The sequence below is a fragment of the Gadus chalcogrammus genome, chromosome 10, assembly GCF_026213295.1.
Source record: "Gadus chalcogrammus isolate NIFS_2021 chromosome 10, NIFS_Gcha_1.0, whole genome shotgun sequence".
In the NCBI taxonomy this organism is placed as follows: domain Eukaryota; kingdom Metazoa; phylum Chordata; class Actinopteri; order Gadiformes; family Gadidae; genus Gadus; species Gadus chalcogrammus.
Genome location: NC_079421.1, coordinates 21,192,802 through 21,205,908, shown reverse-complemented (window position 1 = coordinate 21,205,908; position 13,107 = coordinate 21,192,802). Strand labels below are relative to the sequence as shown.

The window sequence follows — 13,107 nt, the reverse complement described above, 5'->3', positions numbered from 1 at the left end:
GAGAGAGCAGGCTACCACGGTCCTCTGCTGTCAAGGGATTTTGGTTTGGCTGAACTGTTGGCTCACACTTTGCCAGCAGTCAGCCAGCAACCTACCAACACAGCCGCACAGAGATAGAGAGAGAGAGAGAGAGAGAGAGAGAGAGAGAGAGAGAGAGAGAGAGAGAGAGAGAGAGAGAGAGAGAGGGAGGGAGAGGTCACTTAATTTAAAAGCAAATTCCCCTAGTGGACCACAAAACAAAAGCACTGGAATAAAACGATTTCATTGCAACATATTATATTATTATACAATTTGATATTATATGTAACTTTATTACATTATAATGAGGAAAACACAAATTACAAAGCCTATTTGAAAAAAGAGTGATCTCAAGCAAGTACCTTTGTGATTACAACTCACCACCAAGCTTTTATAACGTAAGGACACACACCATATATGGTAAGGTGTCATGACAGATGTAGAAGATGGACTGTTATATGGTAAGGTGTCATGACAGATGAAGAAGATGGACAGCTGAGTTGTTAAAAAGAAAGAAGGGAGGAGGGAGTAATGAAACAGGAAATCGGTATTAAACCTTTAAACAAGTCGAGGAACGAGTCGAGGAACGAGTCCTGGCAGATCATTTAGAAATTTGACAATAGAAAGAGACCTGCATGATGATCTAGAGCAAGTCACTGCGTAAACTATTAGCAGGTGAGGGAGGAAGGATAGCTGGTAGCAGCACTTTGACCCACGCACAATTACCTTAGGGCGCTCTCTCCTCTCACTCCCTTTCTCTGTCTCTGTCTCTTCCTCTCGCTCCCTCTATCTCTGCCTCTCTCTCACTTTGTCACAGTTAATGTAACAATCCATCACTATTGTCTCAGGTTCCAGTAATGACAGATAAGGAAATGTCACAGAATGCCAACACTGTATCCTAGCATGTTTAATAGCACACCCTCACACACAATTAATCAGCAACAGGCCTCTCTTTCTTTCTTTCTCGCTCCCTCTTTCTCGTTTGATTTTCTGAGTTTATTAGTGCCTTTTTTGCATACCTCTCATGCACTTGACCCATATATATGCACACATACACATGTGGACTTATGTGAGTGAATTGGCTGAAACAAATGCCATTAAGAATATTATTAGAATATAATGTGAAATTGTGAACATTTTGACCTCATCCGCCCACAAAAAGATTTGGACGCTGTTACAAATATTTCAGATATTCAAACAATGCCGAAACATGTCAGTAAGCCAACTCGTTATTCTAGCCTTCAGCAAACAACCTTTTATCATAGTTCTTCCGACCAACAATTGTGCTGCTTCTGTGTATCTCAATGATTCAACAATGATACAAATAACATTTTTTTTTAACGGCAGCTATTAAAGAGTCAGAAGATGTAGATGGTTCGACACCTTTATCACTAATTGGACTGACCCTTTTGTGGTATTTTGAGTTATTCCCAGGCTGGTATCCAATGGCAACAGTAAAGAAATGTCAATTTTACCCGAGATGAGTGAGTCTGTTAAGTTAAGTGTGGTCCTTCTGTTGTTCAAACACTAGAGAGTTTATTAAGTGAGACCCGCGCACACACACACACACACACACACACACACACACACACACACACACACACACACACACACACACACACACACACACACACACACACACACACACACACACACACACACAAGCATACACACACATACACACACACACATACACAAAGGCACGCACACACCGCAACTAGGGAAATGCGTTTAAAATCCTCGTGGGAAACTCTTCAATAAGAGTGTCTCCCAGCTGAAAGCCCTTACACGGTTATGTCCCTAAACCCTTCGGGACCCTAAGAGACCCTGAGAGGGATCCAAACAGGCCCAACCGTGCTATGGTAAGTAAAAAGGGTCAGAAAGCTTTTTACATAGCTGCACCGAGTGGCTTTATAGGATGTGTAGTGCTTTGGGTCGAGCACGGGTCGATTGAACACTACGATTACCTACTCACTTATTACTCATTCGCACACACACACACACACACACACACACACACACACACACACACACACACACACACACACACACACACACACACACACACACACACACACACACACACACACACACACACCAAACTTACACACATACATACACACAGACTCAAGCACACAAACAGAAACACACACTAATACAGATACACAAAGGCTCTCTCACACCAACACACAGAAACACAGTCTGGTAGACAGTCCCGTGTGGCTGAAGGACGGTCATTTGAGTGACACTGAGGTCACTGATCATTTCAAGGCTCCGTGAATCTCTGACTCAGCAACACACAAGCATATATCCACACACCAACACACTCACACACACAAAACCAGCCACTATTGCACTGATGTGTGTGTGTGTGTGTGTGGGGGGGGGGGGGTATGTATGTGTGTGCGTGTGCGTGTGTGTGTGTGTGTGTGTGTGTGCTGCAGAAAAACATTCTCATCCCCTGAACTTTGAACAACATAGCCTCGCAACGTTATAATCTTTCCACACTGACCCCACTGGCAGGCAATCCAGAAAATTCCTCATGTCGTCCATCTCTTGAGAGCCCCACCTGGCCTCCACCTCCTCCAGAGCTGAAGGAGTTAATGGCAGCTGTCAGGAGGGCTTGAGCAGACGCTTGGTTCAAGGAGGAAACGCAATGGCTTTAGAGTGCAGGTCGCCCTCTGCTCCTCGCTAAAGTTGTAAAACGACTCTTATGAGAACCTCTGAGGGCCCTTCATGAGGGATAGAAGCCCCCCTAGATCCCTCCGGGGCCCCTGTTAGGTCAACAGTCTGCACCTCTGACTGACACGAGTACGTCATTACAACGTCGAAATGCACTTCATCACTTAAATGATGGGGGGAAAAAATAATGTGGCATGATGGAACAATGGGGGTAAGGGAAGTCGGCAAATCAGGTTCTGTCCCTGATGTATAAATGGAATAAAACATCGCAAAAATAGAGCCTACTTCAATCCTGCTACTTCTCAACATTTTAGGACTGTTTATTTTAATTGCATAAGTGTTTCTGTTTATTTGTCTGTTGGTCTCAAAGTGTCTCTCCGCCCGTCCAGCAGGTCATTCTTTCACGTGCCCTTTGTTACCGTTCTTTATCCGATCAATACCTTTCTAATCACCCTGCCAGGCTCACACATGCGCCGCTAATCGCTAATCATATCGAGTGACATTTACTGCTGAAGGCGCCAGGCCGGGCCTGTAACCGGTTAAACGAAGGCTGCCAGCGGCCATCAGCCTGTTGAGACGGACGCCCTGGTGCCATGCGATGCACAGGATCAGTCCCCTGTAGTGTGTGTGTGTGTGTGTGTGTGTGTGTGTGTGTGTGTGTGTGTGTGTGTGTGTGTGTGTGTGTGTGTGTGTGTGTGTGTGTGTGTGTGTGTGTGTGTGTGTGTGTGTGTGTGTGTGTGTGTGTGTGAGGGGTTGAACCTGATTACGAGGCGTTTACAATTCAAATTGCGGGAGATGGATTGACTTCCTCTGTGCGATCAGCAGCAGAGCATCGAGCATCACTTGCCTCTTTTCCCCTTCACTGTTAGTGAACGGATTAAAAGTCTTCCTGCACATTTCTTGAAAACAAGATGAAAAAAATGTAATTTGGATCTACACCGTCGTGAAGACTTAATTTCGCTTGGAGCCCCTTTCCTGAAATCATTTCGAAATGTCGTTGTCTGCCCAAAACCCCCCCCGCTCCCCCGCCCTGTTGTTTACAGCAAGCAGCAAAAGTCACGCCGATTATCATCTCTGTGAGAGAGATGTCACCGAGGAATACGGTCGTAATTACCTTATTATTTATTTAGGAGCCACTTCCTGCAGTGGGCCTGATAAAAACAGCCCAAAACAGCCTACACAGTTCAGAGTGTTCCATGATTATATTTCATGAATCCGAGGAGCCCATAGAGCTGTGAATGCTGCAGCTGATAGCGTACAAGGCCAATCGAAAACAATACAGGGAGCTTCCTACTCATTTCCTCCACAAATTGGAAGAAATCCTCTGTGGTCTTTTAAATGCAAAGGGTATTAACAGAAATCTGCTTCACGTATTTTCCCGCCTGTGACTCAAGCTAATCATATATCTCTATCCGACCGCTGTTGGGTTTTCAGTTAATCTGTTAGACCTTATTTGGTTTGGGGCTGACGGAAATAACGTATTAAGTTCTCAAAACACTTGAAACTTCTCCTTCTTCTCTCTCTTCAAAAAAGAAAACAAATTAAAAACATAGATTTTTAGGGATAATAAGGCTAATTAGTATAATTAAGATCTGAAAGAGGGTCTGAGAGAAGGCTCCATAGGCTTCCCACCAAAAGAAGGAAAGGGCTCTTACCTTGATGAATGAGGGGCCACACATTGTTTTTAGCAGTTTCTGTGTTCTGTAACCCATGGCTGTGATTACTGTGCAGTATAATTGTATTGAGTCGAGCCGTCCTCATGGGTCAATTAATGCTCATAAAATACATTGTTGTGTTTGCTTCCAGTGCTTGCAGTAATTCAGACATCCTGTCAGCCTATCGATCCTTGTCTGTAACGGCTGATTGGTCATAATAGGAGGCTAATAAGAGCAGGTGCACACTCGCTTGCCCTTTTCAAAGGGAGGGGAAACCTACAGGAAAGGTTGGGTCCTCCATTAAATGATCCACAATTATTGAACACTAAAGGTTGTACCTCACAATTCCAGATTCTAATCCTAATATAAAATAGTACCTCCTCTACATGAATGATTTAAAACAAATGTCCGGCAAAAGATACTGCTCTGGCTTAGCCCTGATGCTCTTTTATGGATTGTGACCCATTGGTTGAAACAGAAGGAATACTGTGTGTGTGTATGTACCAAGACTGTATGCCAGTGGTTGAGCCAGATGGATTCAAGTGTGTGCATATGAAGCATGAATCCTATTGATTGAATTAGGTATAAGGTAGAATACTCTGTGTGCACCGACTCTCTCTCTCGCTCTCTCTCTCTCTCTCTCTCTCTCTCTCTCTCTCTCTCTCTCTCTCTCTCTCTCTCTCTCTCTCACACTCTCTCTCACACTCTCTATATGTCTCTCTCTCTCTCTCCCTCTAAGTAAGTGCGGATGTGTAGTTTAAGAGGGTCATGTTTCAGACATCTATCAGTCTTTAACGCCAAATTAACAACATATCAATGTTAGTGTAATGTGTTTGTGTGCCGGTGTGTGTGCGTGTGTGTGTGTGTGTGTGTGTGTGTGTACGAGTGTGTTTGTTTTTGTGTGTTGGTGGTGTAAGTGTCAGTAGTTGTTTGTGTGTTTGTGTGTGTGTGCGTGTGTGTGTGCGTGTTTGCATACTTTTATCACGATTATTGAGCAGTACTTGTGCATTTAAGAGTCTAAAAGCAAGTTTGTGTGTGTGTCTGCGTCTGTGTGTGTGTGTGTGTGTGTGTGTGTGTGTGTGTGTGTGTGTGTGTGTGTGTGTGTGTGTGTGTGTGTGTGTGTGTGTGTGTGTGTGTGCGTCTGTGTGTGTGTGTGTGTGTGTGTGTGTGTGTGTGTGTGTGTGTGTGTGAGAGGGTGTCTGTGTGCCCAAGCGGTAGGAGATTGACGAGTCAGCCTTTTACCCTTGGTGTGTAAGCTGCCGCAGAGACACATCCGATAGCATCTTCACCCCATCCTTTTGCTAAAGACAGCACACACACGCACGCAAGCGCACACTAACATAGCAACACATTCACATATTTACATTCAATAGCACATCCCTGGTGGGTTTGGCTGTTGGTCGTCCATCACTGACTGCAAATACCCTTTCACTGCAACACACACCTACACACAAACATGCTGACGGCACTCTATGCATTCTTGCTGCAACAGAACTGCAGTGGTCAGTGACTGTTCCATCCTCACGTCTGGGAAACCCGCCTTCATCCAATAGATTGCCGGGACTGCAATTATACAATCCCGCTGAACGTTTTCAGCTACACATGTGAGGCACTTGTCTTTTAAAGTGATTTGTTGGGCTTTAGGAAGTAGACACCCAGGTTTTAATTGCTCTTAAAGGGCATCCGTGATGCAGACATTAAACTCTCTGATTCCCCATCAGAGGGATCGTAATAGATCTTTGTGCACCGCTGGTAAACTGTATTGACTAGAGCCTGTAGAGCAGTTCCTTTTCTCTTTTTGGCTAATGATATTTTCAATAGAGAACAAAGCCTGCCTTATGTTTTATTGACAAAGCTGACTGACACTGAAACATCTACTACTACTACGACTGCATTCACTAAGATTTGTTATGGTACAACTACTTATACTGCTAAGTCTACTGGTACTATGAGTCAGGTTGCATTTCTAAATTAAACTATTAATAACAACAATAATACTGATATTATTAGTTACAGTATATTCGTAAATAAAACACTTTAGATAAAGATTTCATACCAGTCCCATTAAAACCTTAGAAAACCTATTCTGCTAAAAAACGCTTTATAAAGAGTTTCTCAAAGAAAGGTCTCATGGAATTTCCGTTGCTATACAAATTATTATAACTCATCAGTAAAGCCGCTTTCACCCCACATCCGTCCGTTGACTGATCTCGTTGACTTTGAGAGCAGTGGGGCTCTCAAAATGCATTGTGGGTCTGTCCGTTCTGTCGGCTCCGTGGCCTGCGTCAAGAAGTTGAGATTTGTTTTGCTTTTCAGGCAGCGACGTGATCCGTCGGCCAATCATCGTGTTATGCAAATATACGCGAATACAATGTCCAATGAAATCGCCCGGGAAGACACATGCATACGTCAAAAAGCCTCCATCCGTCGACGGAAGAAGAGAGTGAATATCGACATAATGACCAGTGGTGTTCCCACGAAGGTCAGATGTTTGGTTAGGATCCCAGCACGGCCGGCCGTCTGTAAACCTACCCTGCTGGTACGCGGTGACCATAGTATGAAACAAATCTGCAGATTTCTAAATAATGTTTCTCGCAGTTTATCTTCGACGAACCGTGGCCAGGGACGACCAGATGCCAGGGTGTGTGTGTGTGTGTGTGTGTGTGTGTGTGTGTGTGTGTGTGTGTCTGTGTGGAAGGGCGGGGGTAACGGTCAGGGAAATTGCAGAGGGAAATTATTGTTATTCCACAATTAAATTATATATACTGTGTGGAATCACCCCTGACAGCCCTAACTGTGGCAGCTCTACTGACCTGTGCGCGTGTGCGTGTGCGGGTGTGTGTGTGTGTGTGTGTGTGTGTGTGTGTGTGTGTGTGTGTGTGTGTGTGTGTGTGTGTGTGTGTGTGTGTGTGTGTGTGTGTGTGTGTGTGTGTTTGTGCATGTGAAAGCAGTGAAACACAATCTTTTTCACCAAGGCTGTGGAGGCAACTCTGGCAGGCAGGCAGGAAGGAACTAGAAAAGAAAGAAGGAAAGAAATAGAGATGTTAAAAGCAAGCGAGTAAGATCAACAGTCAAGTAAAAACATGGCTATTTTTTTGGAGGGGGAGTTATGGTTAAGGCACAGCTGGTTGCACTAGTTGGGTTCGTTTCTTATTGTTTTGGAGGCCATACACAAAGGAACCCTGTTGGTCTTGTGGTTCGTATTAGAAGATAAACGTTGTACCATTGTGACCCCAAAGTTGTCGCTTCTGGTAAACAAATTTAACAGCACTATGCCAATAATTACTGAGGTCCAGCTGGAGAGATGGATATCCTAAATTATTCAGATAAATAACCTTGTGATGGGAAAGACAATATTATTGAAAATAGTGTGCTTTTGTGTGTGTGTTGGGGTGTTTGTGTGTGTATGTGTGTGTGTGTGTGTGTGTGTGTGTGCGTGCGTGCACGTGTATGAGTGGGTTGCCGTGTGCGTCAATGTCAGGCTCAGAGCAGAGGGTGAAGCCAGTTACAGAAATAAGAACAATAAAGAACAAAAACAATAATATTGGTTTGCTCTCTTCCAAAATAAAGACAGAAATCCCGAGGAAGTTATACATCATGGGAAGAATAGTGACAGGTGACGCGCATTAACGAGACAAAGGGAAGAAGTGCAGTTCATGGGGGTCAGGATGATGACAGTCTAAACCACTTCATAGGGACATCATCAGTTCTGCAGTGTGTTCCTCTGCCACTGTGTGTCTTTGTTGCTGTAGTAGCTACTTGGTGTGTGTTCTGTCTTTTTTCTCGTTCGTTTTCCAAGGTTTTCATGTAACTTTTAAATAGATTTCTTTCAACAGGAACGTTGATTGTGTACTTTACTTTACAAACAGGTTAATTGAACCTTTTGGTTTCTGTGAACTCCAAAAGAGTTTGAATTCTATTTGACAGCAGTGATATTCCAATCCGTGCGTTCCCCTTTGTCTTGGGTTGATCAGTTCCAGGGGAAGGTGCTGACGGAGATTTGAACCTATGTTTTGGAGAGTCATGCGTCATTGCCTCACCACCAAACCAAACTTTGGCAGCACAAGAACATTTTTCTAACAATACGTGTTTTTCTCTCCCTTTTCCATATTCTCTCTCTCTCTCTCTCTCTCTCCCTCTCTCCCTCTCTCTCTCTCTCTCTCTCTCTCTCTCTCCCTCTCTCTCTCTATGTCTCGTGATCCAGCACCCTCAACAATAACAACATCACCCTCATCCCGCTGTCCAGCTTCAACCACATGCCAAAGCTGCGGACACTGTGAGTGATGCACCACACACACACACACACACACACACACACACACACACACACACACACACACACACACACACACACACACACACACACACACACACACACACACACACACACACAACCGATGCACACAAAATAACTCATGACACATCCTGTGTGCAACAATCTCGTCATCATAATAAGTGTAGTATTTATCTTTTGTTCCATGGCAATGATTAACTCCGTGACCATTAATGTCTCACAGACACACACACACACACACACACACACACACACACACACACACACACACACACACACACACACACACACACACACACACACACACACACACACACACACACACACACACACGCGCACACACACACACACACACACACACGCGCGAGCGCACATACAAGTGCCCGTTGAGGCTAGTTGGACAGCTATACATATAAAGTATACATATATACACATAAAACAAAGAGTCCCTAGACGTTAGCACAACCCGACCGCACACCAGCGATTTTAGTGGGACTCCCCTCCCCTCAGCCACCCCTTTCTGAGCACGTGTTCCCAGTGACTGCCGGGACGGCGTGCCGAGCTGCTGCTAGTCGGAACGACACCGAGCATCATCAGCACACGGTGTTCAGCGTTCGACATCCTGTTTCTGACTCAGCGCAGACGGATTGTAGTGATGTTGTTCAGTACCGGGGGAGTCAGACGCCAATATTCCATGTCGTGGCTCAGCAGATCGCCGTAGCGCTAGCCATAGTAGGGGATCTGTAGCTTGGATATGTAGCTTTCCCTGGTTGCAGACCTGTTTCTGACCACTGCACTTCTCCACCTATTCTGTTCTGTCTATTCTATATTTTTCCAAACAATTCAATTTTGTTTCATCTGTTTTTATCTGTTCAATTATGTTATTTTATACTGATATTATAGTACTGTTATTATATTATAATCTGCTCTATTCTATTTCATTTAATTTAAATCCATTCTTGTTCATTGTATTCTGTTCTGTTCTATTCTTTTCTATTCTGTGTTGGTCTTTTCTTTGTTTATGTCCTGGGCTATTTTCTATTTGATTTTTCTCCTCCTGGTCTTCTCCACATCTCTTCCTCCTCTACTCCTCCTCCTCCTCCTCCTCCTCCTCTTCCTCCTCTACTCCTCCTCCTCCTCCTCCTCCTCCTCCTCCTCCTCCTCCTCCTCCTCCTCTTCCTCTTCCTCCTCTACTCCTCCTCCTCCTCCTCCTCCTCCTCCTCCTCCTCTCATCTTCCTACCAGATGTTTCTGAATTTGGAATGGAATTTGTTGCTTTCTTTAAAATAACAACTGATCCAATCAATTCCTTGCTGCATTCTGTCCCGGATTTACGTATCAATCACAAACACTGAGTGTGTTCGGTGTGTGTGTGTGTGTGTGTGTGTGTGTGTGTGTGTGTGTGTGTGTTCGTGTACATGTGTGTGTGTGTGTATGTGTGTGTGCGTCGTTTGTAAGGTGTCCAATAAATCGGTTTGTCCCTGTTAGAACCTCTCTCTCTCTCTCTCTCTCTCTCTCTCTCTCTCTCTCTCTCTCTCTCTCTCTCTCTCTCTCTCTCTCTCTCTCTCTCTCTCTCTCTCTCTCTCTCTCTCTCTCTCTCTCTCGCTCTCTCTCGCTCTCTCTCGCTCTCTCTCTCTCTCTCGCTCTTTGTCATAGTTAATCATAATACTCCCCCCCTTGGTTTCTTACATTTAGAACCTCCAACAAATATGAAATGATTGGACCCCCTGTGTGTTTTTGTGTGTGTGCTTTGTTAGGAAGAAACATCTGAAACACACAACACACACACACACCCTTGAGCCCAAATAATCACATATAATTCACAGTGAAGTACACACACAAACAATCACAATCTCACAGACACACACAGACACACACAGACACACGCACACGCACACACACACACACACACACACGCGCACACACGCGCACTGAATTCGACTCAACCCCCTGCTCGTTTCCATTCAGCCTGGCATTCAAATCCTACTTGTCAGTAATTAAGGCAGAGCCGGGGGTGGGCTGGGACGTGGCTATCTCCTGGCAGGGGTGGGACTATAAACTGGATTGATAATGGGAAAGACTGCATAAAAGCTGCTGCCCCTGCTGCTAGCATCAATGAGCCCATCTCGGTTCCCTAACAGGATCTGTCCCCTGCTTTATTACCCACTGAGACCTCTCGTCTGAACTAGGAGCCGGCCTGGCGGGATACACCTCACAAAATAGTCTCTTACCGTCCCTTTTCTTGTTGCCCGTTCCCTCCACTTTTCCTCTTGTCTGTCCTCATCTCCCCCCGTCCGCTATTCCTCTCCCTCTCTCCTTCTCTCGCTCCCCCAAACTCTTGTGTTCTCCACCTCTTCATCGTAATCTAAGCCACCATCTCTCTCCTCAGCCCTCTCTTTCCTTCCATCTATTGGATGTCACCTTTTTTAAATGGCTGTACTGCCGAATACAGTGTGTTCATGTGCGTGCATGTCTGTGCACGCACGTTTTTATGTGTTTGTGTGTGTGTCTGTGTGTGTGTGTGTGTGTGTTTGTACGTTTGAAGCAGGCAAGGTTCACACAAAGCAATATCTTATCTGGTTTGAATTAGATTTACAATACATGTATCTGAAGCCACATTTAAAAAGCCTACATTTGTCACATTAACTGCCAAAGGTGACAGGTTTATGGAACACGCACAGAAACACACACACACACACACACACACACACACACACGCAGAACCCAGATACGCTCACTAACTACATAAACACAAACCTGTCCTATCTAACTCTCTCTCTCACTCTCTTCCTCTCTCTCTCTCTCCTTTCGTCAAGTCGTCTCCACTCGAACAGCCTCCACTGTGACTGTCACCTCTCCTGGCTCTCTGATTGGCTCAGAGCAAGACGGGGCTTGGCTCCCTTCACCCAATGCATGGCGCCTGCCAACATGAGAGGCCTCAACGTACCCGACGTACTAAAGAAGGACTTTGTCTGCAACGGTGAGTGACTGTATTTTCCTACCACATTACCTGTCATCAAACCAAACGAACCAGTGAGCACACAGCTATGTGACTCAGCTGACCTCAGAGCAGATGCCTGCAAACTAAGATGTCAGACATTAACATTAATTCTCACTGCTGCTTACCGCCTACTGGGCTTCTGATAACAGTTACTACAGCTGGAGGTCGGGATAAGTGTGTACAAAAAACACACCCAAACGCATAGGTGCACAAGCTGTCGGTTGCAGAAAAACACACGTGCACGCACAGAAACACATCTCCTCTATCTGTACTTCACACTGACACACACACACACAAACACACACAATTGGCATCAGCAGAACACAGCGCCGTATACCTGCCAGTGTCTTTATAGTGGTTCACATTAAGCCTAGCGGTGGATGGCTAACAGCGGCTAAGATTAACCGCGGCAGCGCTATCAAGGTCGGGCAGCACAGCGGCTCCTCGCTTCATTTGAATCCAGAAGAGAATCAGTTAGGAGGGATGTTATTAACTGGCCCTGTGGCCGTTATCGCCGCCCCCCCACCCTATAGGACCTATATTGCACTGTACAGGCCAGGACCTGCACAAACCGGTCGACCTGTTTGTGTGTGGACATTAAACACGGACAACATATACACAAAATAAAATGTCCTATCTCTGACTTTTACCCCTTTTTGTCTTTGCTTTGGAGAATGACTGCACTGGTATAAATATTTTTTCTGATGATCGCAAATTATAAATGTGAAATGTGAAATTGTTGTGTGTGGAAAAAAAACATGCTCGCCATTCACCTGCTGCAGGTCCTGCCCAATCAGAGCCCAGGACCTGTGTGCCCCAGCTGGCTGTGTGTCCGGCCAGCTGCAGCTGTAACAACAACATTGTGGACTGCAGACGTAAGGGTCTCACCGACATACCTGCCAACCTGCCCGAGGCCACCGTTGAAATGTAAGTCCAGACATCTCTCTCTCTCTCTCTCTCTCTCTCTCTCTCTCTCTCTCTCTCTCTCTCTCTCTCTCTCTCTCTCTCTCTCTCTCAAACTCTCAATCTCTCAATCTCACTCTTTCTCTCACTTTTATCCATGGTGACATGGTGACATCAGATACATGTTTAGATTGCAAATACTGGGGTTGGAAACCTTCCAGCACAGAATCAAAACACCCAACATCCTACCTTAAAAGTTAAAAGCTTATTTTTTTCAAACAAATGGCCGATAGAGAGGAGAAGATGACACTGGAAATATTGCTGGTCTTAACGATGATTGTTAATTTATTGCAGCTGGTTTGAGGGCATAACTGTTCTATTCCTGTTTCTGTAAATCCCTCCCTGTAGAACACAATGTTGGAGAAAAACAGAAAGCAGTATCATATTGGGAAAAGCTCACAAACAATACAACAAAATTGTCATCCCAAGCATACACAGGAACCATCCCATGTTGGTCCATGGGATGGTTCTAAGGGGCTAGCAAGGATACTGTTT

General features: G+C 45.0%; 1 protein-coding gene across 1 annotated transcript in view; it reads left to right on the top strand.

The window, feature by feature from the left end:
• The window catches only part of LOC130390283 (slit homolog 2 protein-like), a 38,602-nt gene extending 26,022 nt beyond the window's left edge, over positions 1–12,580 (top strand). The window contains exons 4-6 of the mRNA XM_056600144.1: positions 8,560–8,631; positions 11,465–11,628; positions 12,432–12,580. Coding sequence (XP_056456119.1) covers positions 8,560–8,631; positions 11,465–11,628; positions 12,432–12,580 — 385 coding nt within the window. The remainder of the gene's footprint in view (positions 1–8,559; positions 8,632–11,464; positions 11,629–12,431) is intronic.
• The last annotated feature ends 527 nt before the right edge of the window (positions 12,581–13,107 follow it).